The 17,485-nt window shown below is 41.6% G+C and overlaps 1 protein-coding gene across 1 annotated transcript in view; it reads right to left on the bottom strand.

Moving 5' to 3' along the window:
- Positions 1-17,485, bottom strand: part of Rasgrf2 (Ras protein-specific guanine nucleotide-releasing factor 2) — a 212,939-nt gene that overhangs the window by 23,407 nt on the left and 172,047 nt on the right. The window contains exon 17 of the mRNA XM_013015812.1: positions 8,295-8,401. Within this exon, the coding sequence (XP_012871266.1) occupies positions 8,295-8,401 (107 nt within the window). The remainder of the gene's footprint in view (positions 1-8,294; positions 8,402-17,485) is intronic.

The raw sequence follows: 17,485 nt of genomic DNA on the forward strand, positions 1-17,485 counted from the left end.
GGGGCCTGAACTCTGGGCCTGGGCGCTGTCCCTCAGCTCTTCAGCTCAAGGCTAGTGCTCTACCACTTGAGCCACAGCACCATTTCCAGCTTTTTACTTTTTGCTTATGTGGTGCTGAGGAAGCGAACTCAGGGCCTCAGGCATGCAAGGCAAGCGCTCTACCACTGAGCCACCTTCCCAGCCCCCCAGTTCCAGCTTTTTGGTGGTTAACCAGAGATAAGAGTTTCACAGACTTTCTTGTTGGAGCTGGCTTTGAACCACAATCCTCAGATGTCAGCCTCTGAGTAGCTAGGATTACAGGGATGACCCACGGTGCCCAGCTGACTTAAATAATTCTTAAACTACTGCCTCGAGAAACTAGTTAGCAGATGTGCAGTGGTAGGCTACTAGAAGAAGGCACAATGGAAAATATAGGACGTATGTTAGAACAAAAGTAACTGGGAAGAGGTAAATGTAGTGTAAGATAATTCATCGAGAAGGAAAACACCATGCAGAAAAGCATTGAATTGTTCATATTCCAAACAACAACTGCATTTAAATGCCTCACTAAAATTCAGCTTCTAGTTTGGACAGCTGTGCCTATAAGAATTTTGAATTACTGTCCCATAACCCAGATATCAGATAGTGCCCAAGCTTTCTTCTTCAAACCTCAAAAGAGAATCAGCCAGGTTAAAAAGCGTATATCAGAGAACAAGAGAATTTTTCCAGGGGCTGTGTTTTCCATTAGGTTTTTAGAAAGATGGCTAATGTGTATATATGGTAGCTTTCAAGACAATGATGAAGGCTGGAGGGAAAAAGAAAAGTCTGGAAGGTCCTGCTTTTAATCCTAATGCTTCCATTTTTCTTACTTAAATAATGCCAAGTGTCAATAAAATTATCTTTGCCTTTACCACTAATGCAAACCTTTAAAAAAAAGGACCAGGAATGTGTTTGTGAAGGGGAAAGTCTGATGCAGAAAGCTACTAGATAAATATACGTTACTCCTTGCCTGCCAAGGAGACATGTGAAGCTTAAAGGAATATGACTAAAATAATTCGTTTGCCAGGAAATCCAAGGAAAACCATGGTACAAAGAGACGATCTGGGAGGAGATGAGCACAAGGCAGGGCAGCAGATGTGGCAGGGCAGTGGGATGGATACAAACCAGTCGATGCATGTACATAGAATGGCCACTGACAACCTGATGTGCCTTCAATATGTAAGAGCACTCATCCAGGTCTGTCCCATTGAACAAATCCAGTGATGTCACAACACAGGTCTGGCCATCATTCCCCATGCTAGGGATGTGGCTGCAAATCCAGATACTTTTGGTCTCCAGATACTTTTCCAGGAACCAAGAGTGATTATGGGCTGGAATGATGCAAAGGAGGAGAAGCAAGGCCTTCTTATACCCCCCATCAGAAAACACTTCAGACTTAAGAACCTAATAAGTACATCAAATTCCATGTTTTACTTCAATGATTTCTGTCAACAAAACGCACCCACCAAAGGTTTGAGAACCCTATTCATTCTACAAGAAAAAGTTAACTTCTTTCTTGGCAACTTAATGTAAGCTGAGGACAAGTCCTATCAAGGATATTGGCTTCTAAAATACATGAATCTGGTTCACACTGACTTTGGTAGATGTCTCGCCAAAAACTAAGAAAAGCCTGAGAAGCTTCAGGAAAGGTTTAGGGGGTGACAGCAGGGAAATATATGTATATATATATATATATATACATATATATATACATATATATATATATATATATATATATATACGTAAGTAGTTAAAGGAAGTAGGATTTTCTAACTGAGTTTAGGTTGTTTGTCTAGGACAACAAAAAGGTGATGAACGTCTCTTCTCAGGATTAACAAAAGAAAATCTAGATTATATATCAGGTAATAGATTTGGCTACCTGGGTTTGAACCTGGGTCTTGTATCTACTTGGCTTGCTCATTTTGTTGGTGTTCTACCACGTAAGCCAACTAGGCTCCAGTGGTATTGTAACTCCTCCAATCTGGATTTTTGTTTATTATTTTGCAAGGAGTTTCACTGACTTTTCTGCCTGGGCTGGCTTTGAAATGAAGTTGCCCAGATCTCAGCCTCTTGAGTAGCTAAAATCACAGCGGTGAGCACCTGCATCTGGCAGATGAGAGCCCCATACAGATCATTTTGCCAGTCTTACAAATGAGGACTCAAGCGAGCTAACATTTCAAGCAAGCTAAACAATGGGAATGCAGACTTCTATTCAGGGTTCCACATTTCTTCCCTACTAGAGACTTTTGTTTTTACTTAGGGATCTTTGAAGAACTAAAAGGAGCTGTGATGCTCTGGGTACATGCCTAGCCAGAAAGAGACAGGAGAGAATACTTGTGAGGAAAACAACTCAACAGGCGTCAGCGCAGCAGTGGTAGAGATGGATCTCAGCCTGTGCATTCAGGAAGCCCAGGGGACCTGGAGAATGGCAGTGGCTGGCCTATTTAATTGAAACAGACCATTCTTGATTTCATTTGGGCTGCTGCAGTGGAAAACATGGGTCTGTGAACAAACACTTGCTCGTACCCAGTGTGTGTCTAAGATTTCTTAGCTGAGACACACAAAGATGGACCATAAGGGATATAGACAATCAGAAGGGAATGAGCACCAGTAAATATGATAACCAAAGAAACAGGTATGAAGCCCATTTATCATTCAGTGAATTTCAGAGAAGACCATTTTCAAGAGAGAAGTCATAGACCACCAATTTGTTATTTAAAAGAAATATTTCATTGCGGCTAACATCTTCCCATGGAGACTAGATTTTCACTTTTTATTTCTTGGACAGTCTCAAGACCCTCATGGGACTTTAGGGGCACCCCAGCAGTGGAGTGAGCTTCATTCCACCTGTTGGAGTGTATTGAGGTCCTCAAGAAAAGTCTAGCCTTCGCTAGACTCCAGGGTCTGCTGGATAACCCCTGAACTCAAGAGGTGCAAGTGCGGCCATCAGAGTAGAAAACAGAGCTTTGCTCCACGTTAAACCTCAGCAGAATGAATCCGTATAAATGCAAAGTAGACTCAGGCATGAGAGGGAAAGATTTAGAAATGGAGCAGAAAAGCTTTGCTGGACAAGCATATGAGATTCTCACTACTCTGTGTCAGAAGTCAATTTGGGCACTTTTTGTCTTGAGCACTCTGTACCCCAAGAGTTGGCTGGCATCATGGAGCGGTTGTAAGACAACCTGAGCAGGAACAGCACGGCTCTTTGCTCTCAGAGAGCCACTGAGGCTTTAAGCTTCAATTTTCCATTTGCAGAACAGGGACAATGACAATAACCCCCTCCCCCCATAAAAGGCGTGGCCAGGAAGAAATAAGCCACCCCTTGAAACCTGGTTACAGTAGTGCCCGCCCGTGGCATAGTCAGTGCTACAATATTGGCTGAAGTTTTAAAAATGGGTCTCTGTCATTCAGGGCCCATTCTCACAGAGAAAGCTACCTTCTCATGAATACATAAGTCCTCAAGTCACCTACACAGCCCCATAGGGTATGACCATAACTAAAATATAAATCTGGCATAGTGTTTTATGGTGTAAGCCCAGCTACTGGAGAGGTGGTGGCAGGAAGATGGCAAATTCAAGGCCAATCTGGGCACAGAGTTGGTGAAACCCTAGCTCAAGAATAAAATTAAAAGTTGTAGAGTGCTTGCAGGGCAAGTGTTAAAAGGCCCTGAATTCAATCCCTAGTGCACCACACACACACACACACACACACACACACACACACACACACACACACACATACACACCACCTACCATATCAAGCCTTCAGTTGGCTCCTAGATTATTCTATGAGATTCAATAGTTCCTCCCCCTAACTTAAAGACCTAGGGATTTCCCTGGAAATGGATGAGGACTTGGAGAGAGAGAGTATAAAGTCCTGAGCATCTTCAGGAAGCAGGGCACAGTGCAGCAGTCTGAGCCCCTTGTCCTGCAAAGAGCTCTGGGGTCAGAGCCCCATACCCTGAGTCGACCCAGGCAACGGAAGCGCAGAGGTTCAGCTTGGGAGTAAAGGTGGGCATGATATATGGATGGAAAAGTACCATTCGCAGATGGGCAGACACAGGCATGGACAGGAGGGGGGTGAGGACAGGACCGAGCTGGCAGACAGCCACGAGCTGTCAGTAGAGGTGACAGGCGCTGCCTGTTCAGGAGCGGATTGTTGCTTACATATGTCATTTTCCCACCCACATCCAAACCTGTGCTGTGTTTGTCCTGGCTCAACCTCCGCTGCAGATCTGGCACAAGGAAAAACATCTGAACTCGACACTCCATTGTGACACTCAATTATGTGTTTTGCTAAATAATGCCAAGAATTGTTTTTAAAAGAATAAAATAAAGAGAGACTCCTCAACTGTCAAATAACAAACAGACGAGAGGAGCTGTCTCAACTCACATTTGGGGGGGCTTTGATCCCCCAGATCTTTGATCATGCTAAGCAGAGGCACCCACAAGCCACCAGGGCATGGATGTCACTTCTCTATGACCTGGGACTGCAGGCTCCAAGCCCAAACTGAGGGGTATAAGAAAGCTTCCTTATAAGGGAAGAGCTGCCATTTCCTCTTTGAGATGCATGTCCCTCGCAGGAACATTGTGTCAAGGTTTTGCTTTTCCTTCCACAAAGCTATGTCCTCTTCCCAGGAGTCCCAGTGGAGCCCACCTGTCAGGCAGTGCTGGAAGAGGAAGGAGACCTCAGTTCTGAGCACTGGTTCTAGTTTCCTGGTGGACTTCTGGGTGGTTTTCAAATTAGAACTATATGTTCATACAGTGACCACTAGTCACCATTAATCAAATTGCAGACAGAAATTCACCTGTTTAGCCATGATAACTGCCTTTCCCAGGACTGATTAGCTATAGGTACGTAGGGGCTACTGCATATCTACTATCTTTCCAAATTCAACTGGGCAGCGCTCACTGAAGCCCACTGAGGCTTCCCTGGATCACTGGACAGACAGAAACAAAATATCTGAGTTTGGACTAGACAGTACCTTTATAAGCTGTGTCCACAATGAGCAGCCATCTGTAACCCTTTGGGCTTCCAGCTGTCACAGCAGTTCAACATGCAATTTTCTCCACTGCATCTTGTTTCCTTTTGTTTTAGGGTGATATTGGGGTTTGAATTCAGGGCTTGGCATTTACTAGGCAAGTTTTATTTTGCCTGTGCTGGCCTGAGCCCCAAACCCTCCTGATAATGCTTCCCTCTGACACCAGATTGACAGGCATACAGCATTGTGCATAACTCTTTTTCTTGCAATGGAATCTTGTGAACTTTGATGTCAAAGTTGGCCTAGAACTGTGATATTCTCAGGCTTAGTCTCCCAAGTAGCTGGGATGACAGGCGTGAGCCACTGGTCCCTGGCTGTGATTCCCAGTTTTATAGAGGGAGTTAAGGCTTGGAGGAGCTGAATCATTTGCTCAGCCACTCCATCATTAAATGCCAGAGTAGGGATTTCAGCTAGATTATTCTTGCCTCTATATAACCTTCTGCTCTCCCTCCAGCATTCACAGACTTCCCCAGACCGAGATCCTTGCTACACACACACCTCACAATGGGACTTTTGCAGATGTAAAAGCTTTTTATTTTTTTTTGTCAGTTGTGGGGCTTGATCTTTGGGCCTGGGCTCTGTCCCTGAGCTACTCAGCTCAAGGCTCTACTACTTGAGCCACAGTGCCACTTCTGGTTTTCTGGTGTTTAATTGTACTCTTTTTTAAATAGATCATACCCACAGGCCACCTATTACTTTAAGTACAAGTTTGTAGAGTTTACAACATTTTGCAAAATAGTCAACTCCCTCTTTATCTTATTAGCTCTGGACAGGCCTAGTGCATTCGTTATCTAATGACAGGTCCTCCTGAATGCAAGGCTGGCTAAAACTTTGCATCAAAAGTTGGGGAGAGAATAAAAGAAATGCAAATCAAACAACATTGAGATTCTATCTCACCCCAGTTAGAATGGCTATAATCAAGAATCTAATAACAACAAGGCTGGGAAGGTGGCTCAGTGATAGAGCGCTTGCCTTGCATGCCTGAGGCCCTGGGTTCGATTCCTCAGCACCACATAAGCAAAAAGAAAAAAGCCAGAAGTGGTGCTGTGGCTCAAGTGGTAGAGTGCTAGCCTTGAGCTGAAGAGCTGAAGGACAGTGCCCAGGCCCAGAGTTCAGGCCTCATGGCCGGACCCAAAAAAAAAAAAGAATCTAATAACAACAGATGCTGGAGGGGATGTGGCCAGAAGGCAACCCTATGCATTGTTGGTGGTAGTGTAAATTTGTTCAACTACTTTGGAAAGCAGTATGGAGGTTCCTCAAAAGACTCCACATAGAGTTCCCCTATGATCCAGCAATCCTACTTTTGGGCAATTAACCCAAATGATCACAAACAAGACCATACTAAGGCTACCACCACAACTATGTTTATTGCAGCATTATTTACCATAGCTAAGATATGGAACCAACCAAGATGCCCCTCAGTAGATGAATAGATCGAGAAAATGTGGTATATATATATATATATATATATATATATATATGCACATACAATGGACTTCTATGCCTCCATCAGAAAGAATGACATTGCCCCATTTGTTAGGAAATGGAAAGACTTGGAAAAATTTATATTAAGTGAAGTAAGCTAGGCCCAAAGGAACATAGGTCCTATGGTTTCCCTTATTTGTAATAACTAGTAAACGTCTAGGACAAGCAGATAAGGTCAAAAGCTATGTACATATGACCATATAAGATGATGTTAAGCAAAATGACCCCCAAGATAGGTACACAGTGGTTTTTTCTTTCTTGCTATTGTTTTTAACGTATTTATAATGTGCTATGTGATTTTTTTGTTTCTTTGGTATGTTCCTCCCCCACCATATAACACCTATTTTTACTGCATTTGATTTCAGTGCCCTGCATCTTTTTTTCCCCCCTGCATCTTATGTATACATTTCTCTAATTTGGGGAGGGGAAGGGAAAAAACAAAATGCTTAAATAAAGACACAGGTTGAGCCATTGTAACAATGATGTACAAGACACTAAGTTGAAAATGAACTTTACAATTTCGGCAGTGGTGGGGAGGGGTGTTGTGGAGGTGGGGAGGGAAGGGATGGTAGGGGAAAAACAAAAGCGGAGGCAACAATGCTCCATAGGAAATGTACTCATTACCTTGCTCATGTAACTGTAACCCCTCTGTACAGAATTTTTACAATAAAAATCACACATTATAAGAGATCAAGGAACAGAGTTCCCTAGTCTGCATTCATTATATTCTCAGAGGCCTTCACAGGTCTGCTACATGATCCTCGGTAACAGCAGCCCAGTCCATAACATCACCACATGGGTCACACCCTTGAAATTCTTATTGGAGACAGAATTCGCAATGAGAAAAGTGAGATTCAAGCCTTACCAACAGTAATATGGAATTTAAAAAACGTTTTAAAAGTAAAAGTAATAGGGGATCAGGAGATAAAAACTGGGAGAAAACAAGGGAAGAGGTGACACTGTTCAAAAAGAAATGTACTCACTGCCTGACTTACATAACTAATCTCTCTGTACATCATCTCCATAATAACAATATAATAAAAGAATTTAAAAAGTAACATGAAAAAATAGATAAAAATGAAAATAATACAGTCTATTAAAATGCCATTACACTTCACAAATAAAAATGGATCCTATATGACTAATATCTCAGTAATAACCCTTCGTTTATTAAAAAGAGTAGCTCTCAGCCAGGCACAGGTGGTTCATGCCTGTATTCAAGCTACTCAGGAGACTGAGATCTGAGAATCATGGTTCAAAGCCAGCCCAGGCAGGAAAGTGTGTCTAGAAAAGTCTAGAAAACACTTCTGGACCAGATGCTTGATTATCTTTGGGCCCCAAGTAGTGTTCACCTCCCAGAAAATTCTGTGATGTTCACCTGGGAGAATAAGGGTGCCAGTGGAGCTGGAGATCCTCTGTAGCACAACTTCACTTACAGAGATGACCTTGGAAAATCGGTCCCTAGTGTGAGACAATAGTGACTCTGCTATCACTGTAGCATGGCAGGTGGTGCTTCCTGGGAGACGAGGGGGGAGAGTATTACTGGTTCACCATGACACGTAATATCATGTCATGGGAAACAGCAGGTGTCAGTGACATGCTTAGTTGCTTTGATCTACATGTCTGTCCCGTTCTTCCCTTCCCAGCTTCCAATTCCAGGGTTGAACCTCTAACTGCAAAGAATCAAGAGACTAGATTAAGAAGTTAAATGTACACTCTCTGAAAATAATTACTGAAGCCTCTGAATTACCTGTGCATGCTTTGAGACCCAGTGACGGAGAACGTTCAGGACTCGATTGGTGGCTGTTCTCCGGATGATAAACTCTTTGTCACATGTTCTCTCTGTGTTGTTAAATCCTGAGAAGGAAAAGGAAAAACATACTGTAGTTGAAGCCAATCCCCAGGGACTTGGAAAAGGTCACTTATTTTAGGACATTGGGTAATGAAACTCACAAATGATATATCTTGGCAGGGAGATGCAAGAGGCTTCAGCCTGGTGAATTCTGCTTACTTATTATACTTTCACTGCAAGTCCATGTCATCCTTACAGGTATAATTACATTCATAATGTGCACATATTTATTAAAAGCCACTAATGAAAGCTAATGCTGCTCTAATGACACTTCCATTTATGCCTGTCCTTTTCTATGATACAAGCCAAAAAGGAATTTTAGCCAAGTATTCAGCCAGCATTAATTTATGCATTTGCCTCAAACAGATTATATAACTAATGGCATTTTGCATATTTTAGGTGGATAAGCTTATATCTTGACTTATAGATGATATAAGTACCTTATTGGGCATCCATATATTGACAAGCAGTATAGCCTAATGTTTTATGAATGTGTATTTCACTATTGCTAAAGGTGTAGATTTCAAATGTTTGCAACACAAAAAAGTAGTACGTTTTTGAGGTGATAGATTCTGTTGAAGACTTTGATTAAGTCACTACACAATGGAGAAATATAATCTTATACCCCATAAATATAGAATGTACACAAATATTTGTCAATTAAGTGACAAACACGCAAGACTGCCTGGGCACAAATCACTGTTTTCCCACTCTGTGAAATTAAATCAATATTTTATCAATATTTCTGTCTCTTCCTGTTGAGCCAGAGCACCTGTCTTACATTAGATGTCATACATGTTTTTTGTCATACATCATACATGTTTTTAAATGAATGAATGTCTGGAGAGTGGAATCTTGCTAAATATTTATTGAATGAAATGTGAATGCAAGGATTGAGTGAATGGCTGAAAGAGCAGTCCTCAGAACTTCAGAGTGAGTTAGAAAAAAATCTATCAGTTAAGAAAGGGCAGAGCCCCCTCCTTCCCTTTAAATGTAGACAGGCATCTTCCACCCACTAGTAGACATTTAAATTCTGTCAAGATGGTGATGATATACTCTTGGCAGACTAAATATATTGATTTTTTTTTACTGAAAGCTTGGAAATTGTGAGTAAAATGTACCAAACGTTGCCCTAAATGTTTAGCTGAGTTCATGAGAGTAAGGAACTCTCCAGGGTCAACACACAGGATGAGTTGGAAACCAGAATCATCTGGATGGAAGCTACTGCCCCAAATGGGGAGGAAAACTTGCCAGACATAGTCACATGAGATTCAGAAGATCACATTTATGTGGTTAGGGAAGAAGCTACAAGACTTCATAAAGAGTAAGCAGCATGATGGGAACAGAGATTCCTATCTAAAGCTAGAACACTTTAAAACTCACCTACTGAGAAAGAATGGAGTATAGGAGAAAGGAGAGAATTTTAAAAATTGTCTGGGGGTGGGGATATAGATCAGTGGGAGAGCCTATTTTGCCTATCAGATACAAGGCTGTAGGGTCAGTCTTCAGCACACTTATTCCTGAAAGAAAAAAATAAATAAAACCTTGCCTCATCCTGGATCACATTAAGGGTTGTGGGGGAAAAATATCCTGAAAATAACTGCAGGCCCGCCTTGTAGACTGAAGATCAAACTGAATCATTATGGTATGCATTGCCCATCTAGATGAATGGCTGAAACAAAGGTGACCCAGGCTAGCAATGACTCCAGGAAGACATGTCCTGGAGGAACACACACTCAGTCATAGCCTGTACTAGATGAACATGAGCAAAGCCCTTAAAGAAAACTCATAATCCCAATTATAAGGTATCCAAACCATTTGCTATGAACTAGGATGAGTAAATACAGCAATTAGGAAGCCACTATTGCTTGAGCCATGCCTCAACTCCATTCATCCAAGTATTTTTTAAATACTTGCAGTATTTAAAAAAACTCCTGTTTGAAAAGCCTAAAATGAGGATACTTACAAAGACCAAAAATACATAAGTGGGAATTGGAAACATGACAAAAGAATTAAAAACACTTCAGAACTTTGTTCAAGAAGTACATGCAACTTTTTAATTGCTATTATTACCAGCTTTAAAAGTTTTAAAGCTGAAGTTCAAGATCCAACAGATAAGTAAACACAGACTAAACCTAGCTAAATAAAGAGTCAACAGGAAACATGCTGGAAAATGGATCCGGGAAAATTAACCCTAAATAAAGTACAGAGAGCTAAAAGAGATGGGAGACAAAAAAGAAGAGGAAAAGATACTTTGCCCTCTATATTAAAAAGATAAAGATGAAAGTCTTAGAAATTTCGATGTGTAAGATGTCCAAAAGATTTTTAAGGGAAAAATAAAACAGAAAGCATTTTCAGGACCTCATGGAAGACATGGATCTTCAGGTTCAAGAATCATAGTGAATCCCCAGCAGGAAAATAAAATAAAAATCACACCTAGACTAGTTATCAATCTTCAAAGACCATGAGAACATTTATGTTATGTCCCATGGAAATATAAATGAAGGAGATGGGAAACAGAGAAAGCATCGTGCAAGGGAGCATGATCTAATCACAGGCGAGGTAACTGAAATGAGAGTGGATGAGTAAGAAGACAGAACTTTTGCTGAAGGATGAGGTTGAGAGTTCTTGAAACACTTAAATGGATAAGGCAGAACAATCTCCCCATATATCCAAGTATAAGATAGCTGATTAGTGACAACCGAAGGGTGAGGTAGGAGCAAGGTAGGAAAAGAAACATGGAGACCAACAGGAAATGTGAAAGGGGAGATGCAGAGCAGGAGAACTGCGAGCTTTTCAAATGCATCTCAGAAAAAGTATCTACCTCCACTGGTCCTGCTGTGCATGTGTTTATTTTGAAAGACAGGTAAGCAAATAGAAGGGACTGTCTATTGCTCTGCACTCATGTATGACTTTTAACGATCAGATTAAAGCTGCTTCCAGAGTGATCCGCTCCTTGCAAGCAGGCTGCATCCAGATGTGTGTGTGTGTGTGTGTGTGTGTGTGTGTGTGTGTGTGTGTGTAAAAACCAAGGACAAACACAACCCAAGGAATCCTGTAATGCCCAGCCTCAAGGCTTATAGGAAGAAAGTCACAAGAAAGTAGTTGGAAAGTAGGAGGGGCTTCAATACAAGCAAGCTGATAAATTAAGGCAGCATTTAGAATCATAAGCAATGAAGGGACCAATGGTTTGTGCCCCATTCTCCTTAGAGAAACTCCCAGTGGCTGAGAACCACTGCAAAACCAACACCAAGTCTGTGGATTCCAGGGTGCTTTCAATGCAGGAGCTATCTGCTTTCTGATAGGTTTGATGCTGGGCAAAGCTGACAGCGCCAAACACAGGACCCAGAGAACACACAATATTGTACCACTTTATCCTCTCCACACAGTGACAAACTTCTAGTTAATGTCTGAAGGAATTGATACCTACAAAAGTACCCGAGTCCCTCAGTTCTCCATCATGGTTGCAGAACTCAATGTCATTTGTTCACTCCACTATCAGACACATTTGGTGAAGACCCTGAGGTCACTCATCCATGTCCCTTAGCCATTCTGGTTTTTCTCAGCCTTTCTATTCCTTTCCTTCTGCTGGAAACACTCTTTCTCAGATAACTGTTTCCTTTGTTGTGCATGTCCCAACTCAAGGGTTTCTTCCTTAGAACAATTTCCCCAAACCCTTAGGACAGCAGTGACCAAGAGATACTAATCAGCTGCTTACAAAAACTTAATTCTACAATTTGGTATAGCAGCCCTAAGTCTAAAGGAAAGAAAGGAGTCCAGAGTGATTCCAGCAATGGGGGCTGAGCTACTGGTGAGAAAACGATGCCATTTTTTGAAATGGAGCAAGGGCAGATTTGACAGGGGAAAGATACAATTTGGTTTGAGACTCTTTATCTAAGTGGCAATGCCCATGTACCTCTTTGATATAATACCCTGAGGCTTAAACAGACAAGTTCAAGACTGGAAATGTAAACTTGAGAGTATTAAGCATTTAAATTGTTCTTTGACATCTTAAGGTTGGGTGAGTTTGCTTGGGTAAGAGAGTATAGACCAGGGGAAGGCCCAACAAGGGCCTGTGGAGATCAGACCAAGGGGGAGCCAACAAGAAGACAAAGGGGAAGAGGGAAAGATAAAAGGAAAAGTCCATACATGTGATCTTGTGGATGTCAAGAGAAATTTTCCCCAAAGAAGTTATCAGTCCTGTGGAATACCACTGAGAGGCTGAGGAAAACAAGGTCTTTGGCTTTGGTGAGATGTCAGACATTCCTGACTTGAATCAGTCATTGCAAGGGTGGACATGCACAAGTCACGAAAATGGGATTAGAAAAGACAGGAAGTGATGTACCAGAAACTTTAGTATGGACAACTCTTTCAAGACATCCTTGATTTGAACAAGTAGAGAACTTGAGCAGATTGTGGTGAAATGATCATATTAAGATAGATTGGTGTGCTGGTAGGGATAGCTAAATAAAGGGAGAGAAGAACATGGAGTGAGAAAAGGTAATATAGGAGAACCGCCAGGAGGTAGTGGGAAGGACTGGGGTCAGGGTGAAGTGAAAAGGTCTGATGGCTGATGACTAGAATGAAAGAGAAAGGCCATCCTTTCCAAGTAATCTATTTTCACTGTGAAACAGGAGACAGAATCATTGCTCAAGTCTGGGAAGGGATGTGGAGTTCTCAGAAGAGAAGAATATTGGAAATGGTCATTCTAGGACATAGGATAGTCTAACAGTGCAAACTATCTATTTGAGAGCAGAATTCATAAAACAAGTCTAGGCAGAGTAACTCTGGAAGTCTGTTCAGAAGATAGATCTACTCTGTCTGAATACCAAGTCCATCTGACAGGTCAATGTTCAGTTATAGCCTGGGCTTCCTGATATGAGTTGTTGGGGTCACCTATCAGTACTTGGCTGCAGATCAGAATTAAGGCATTTATTGCTCTCATGATCTCTGAATAAACACTCTCTGCCCTCCTTTGAAAGTCTAGTGTGGGGAAAAATCAGTACCATGTGACTGTGTACTGAAACGTACACTGAAACAATCGTAGATCTCACACAGCTTGCAGAGTGATTCTACTTGCTTAAGTCAATTAATTTAACAACAATCGACTACTGATTCTAAATTTTCATCATCTCTAGTTTTGATACTTTCTTCTGTTTGTGTCTCTACTAAAAATGCCACTTTACCCCTGACCTTAGAGACCTGATCAACAACTTCATCTTTTAGGCCACAAAGCAGGTCCTAGATTAAAGGGTATTGGGTATTGTATGTCGAAACCAGTTTGCTCACTTCAAAAATAAGAATTTCTGCTAAGATGATAAGATATGGATTCCTTATACTTTGAATCCTTTGAATACTTGCCTACTGAAGACAAGGAGAAATAACTCACTTGGTACCAGCAGCTGAATTTGGTGTTGCTTTAACTCCACACTGCCAGGATCGGCCCATTCTTTCATCCTCAGCAGACCTCACCCTCTCTGACTAGATGACCGACGTCACCTCCAGAGGGAGGCATGAGGCCACTTTAACTTCCCTTTCTTCACAAACTGGTCCTATTTATTGAAAGATCTTGGTATTTCTTGAGCCAGGAGGTTCTTCTTGGGCCATAAAAGAAATTATCCAGACGCCTTTGAGGGTCCCTTCCTTAAGTGTCTTCTCCAACAGAGCTGAAGTTTCTTAGCAAACATCTATTGCCTTTCTTCTATCATCAAGTATTTTCATCATCACCACTTCATCACAAGGGCTTTTGACCGACCAAGAAAGGTGTACCTCTGCCCCAATGATTCACTGGTGCTTTAGTCCTGGTGCTTCTTAGTAAAGTCCGGCCATGCCAATTCCATGTAAATGATTGTGCGCACCAGTTTACACAAGGCCTGTGAGTGAATTTAGACTCAAACTCCATCCTTTGTCTTTGAGGTTCAATCCACTAACATGGAGTCTGAACTGGTTTCCTGGATAAGGCCCAAGGTTCAACGGAGCCATGGGCCACCTGTCCTGGGAAAGTTAGCAGAGACCTATTTCAATCCCAGGGGTGGCCAGGAACAGAATCAACTCTGCAGGAGCATGTCAGGATACTGGCTTAGACAGCAGCAGCAGCAGTAGTGGAGGTGGTGACAGCACCTAAGACCAGTGGATTGGGGCTATGGATATAGTTAGAATATAATATCGATCCTGGAGGAGTACAGCAGCCAGGCAAGAAAGGGCAAAAAGAGCACTGGGAATTCCTGGAAATATTCTTAAGGAATCTTCTGAAAGAGTATTTTCCCATGATGACTGATACTGATTGCAAGATGGGAGAGGGAGCTATTAAATTTTTATAATTCAAGTGTTAGAAAACACCAGGCCTGGCTTTAAGGTCAAATTTTCGGGACCTAGAACATGGGCTTACATTTATATTTCTCTTCTTACAAAGTGCCTTATACACACAGTAGACACTCAGTCAATGTGCCCAATTAATTTTTACTTGTAACACCTAAAAAAAATTTATTCACCTAAAGTGGACACATATATTAACACAGACTGGTTCCATTTATTGGAAGATCCTGGTATTTCCTGAGTTGGGAGGTTCCTGAACCTCCCTACTTTGGAATTTACCACACTTCTCCAACCCTCCCAGCCTCCCCAGGGTCTGCAACCACAGGACTTGAGGTATTGTAAAGTGCAACTGAGGACTCAGAAGTGACCCTGTGTACAGTTACAAAACCTTTAGCTCCAGGGATACACCCTCCTCCATACAAGGGAAAGGCCACATCAGCCCTGTCCTGAGGACACCCTCCCCTCTAGCTGTCTGGGATTGGCCCAACCTGTCTTCCATGTTCCACTGAGTTACAAAATCCATTTGCATCCTTTCAATGGAAAATGACTATTCCATGTTTAGCAGTAAAAACTTTCAACATAGATTACTAAACATTTCTACTTCCTTCCAGAATCTGTACTCTGTTGGAGACCACTACTTGTTATTGTATGTAGCTGCCAATAGGCTCCAGAAATTCCTGAGAGTTTCAGTACCCAAATCTGTATTACCATCATTCATTAGACTACATAGCCGCTTTTGAAAAACCACAAATTCTGAAAGTGTTTTCTATTTAACTTCCTAAATAATGATTCAGCCATCTAGAAATGATTCAACAGTCTACTAGTACTTGTATATTTTTTCTAGCAAACCAAGTCAAGCTATTTGGTTAATATAAATACTAATTAATGAGCCACATTGTTTCCTAAATGTTTCCTAAATGTTCATCATTTCTAAACCATAGTGATTCTGATTTTGTTTTTTTTTTCAACAAGTTTATCCAATTCTAAGTGCATAAACCTTAATTAATAACCACAGTGGATGTGTTACTTTGGCTAGATAAATAACTTTTCAAAAGTAAACTGATCTCTTGGACAGGAAGTCATATGTCAAATCTGTGGAGAAAACATGTATATTGCTCGGAAAATTCCTAGTCCTTAAGACATGAATGTGGAATTTTTCTCTTCTTTCAAATTCAACACACACACACACACACACACACACACACACACAGTGGTCCTGAAGCTTGAACTCAGCTTGGACCCTGCCCCTGAGCCAATTTGTGATCAAGGCTAGTGCTCTACCACTTGAGCCACAATACCACTTCTGGATTTTTTTTTGAGTAGTTTACTAGAACTTTTCTGCCTGGGATGGCTCTGAACTGGGATCCACAGATCTCAACCTCCCAAGTAGCCAGGATGATAGGAACCAGCCACTGATGCCTGGCTAAAGGCATAATTTTTAGAGTTCAGACATGATTGTTACTATGTACTAACTTGTCTAATCATCACAATAATGTCATGATGCAGTAGAACTTCTGCACAGCTCCATGCTGCCAGGTCCCTTTCACATTAATGATAAATGGCGTGGCCACAGTCATGGGTTCTAATTTTTCACTCCTTACATGTGGTATCAAGTGAGCAAAACCCTCTGGGTACCATCAGCCAGTTTAGCATTGTTTTCCTACATTATTCATGCTGGGACATACCTTGCATTTGTACTTCCCCCAGATCAGAAGCAAAAATGGGTATTTATTCTAAGGTCAGGACTTGATGTACAGTCATCTGCATGTAAGCTCAGACCCTACCGGAACCCTCTAATTGCATGCTTCTTTTGTAGCTAGACCACATACTGAACACACACATACACAAAGAATGCTTTGTCTGAAGATATTCTAAATTAGTGAGTTTAGGGTTGAACACAGTTGCATTGAATTCTGTGAGAAAACCTTTTGTGCTTATTGGACTATTTCATTTTTTACATTTATCCAATGTATTTATATCTGTATTTGAACTAAGATGTCTAGAAAAAGGACACTTTCTTTGGTTTCCATAAGTGGTGACATAAAATGATATGGGAATCGGCCTATGACATTCAATATTTGGACTTCAAAACCAGGAGCTGCCCTTTCCTGTCAGAAGTCTGAGATGTCTCTGGGACTGAAACACTGAAAATTACATTTCTCATCAGGACTTCCTGAGAAATGTAACTCAGGCTATGAATGCAACTTACAGTCCATTAATGAGATAGGGTCTCTTTTCCTGTCACAACACCCATTGTGGCTGGCAGGGAGGCTGGGACCCTTCTGCAGACATGTTATAAGTATACTGGTGCTGGATCACAGAGGAGTCTTTGCAGGGCCATAGCCATTTCTGATCACCAGCTGCCCCAGGTCACATCGTCTTGTGTCATTCAATTAAAACAGCATTTTCCATATCCAGATGTACTAGCCTTCTAAAAAAGGTTCTCTGAGCCTTCTTAAAAAAAACTGCATTGTTTTCTACTTTAAAACTCAGACTTCTCACAGCTTCCTATCACTGCACATAACTAAAAAAGAAAGCAAAAAAAGAAAACTCCAGCAGAGGTAAGGAATCTGCACAGAATCTTGCCTCTCAACTCTGAGGGAAGGCTTGGATAAGTTAGACATAACCCTGAGTCAATCTTTAGAAGTCAGCTTGTGAGAGCTTTAAGAAGCCTGACTCAGACTGGAGGCATCGCTCCAGTAGGAGGGCCTCAGCCATAAGCACACAAACCTGGTGAGATCAAGCTCTGGTACTAGTATCTGGGTATGTGTGTG

Source organism: Dipodomys ordii, unplaced genomic scaffold, assembly GCF_000151885.1.
Source record: "Dipodomys ordii isolate 6190 unplaced genomic scaffold, Dord_2.0 Scaffold28, whole genome shotgun sequence".
Lineage (NCBI taxonomy): Eukaryota > Metazoa > Chordata > Mammalia > Rodentia > Heteromyidae > Dipodomys > Dipodomys ordii.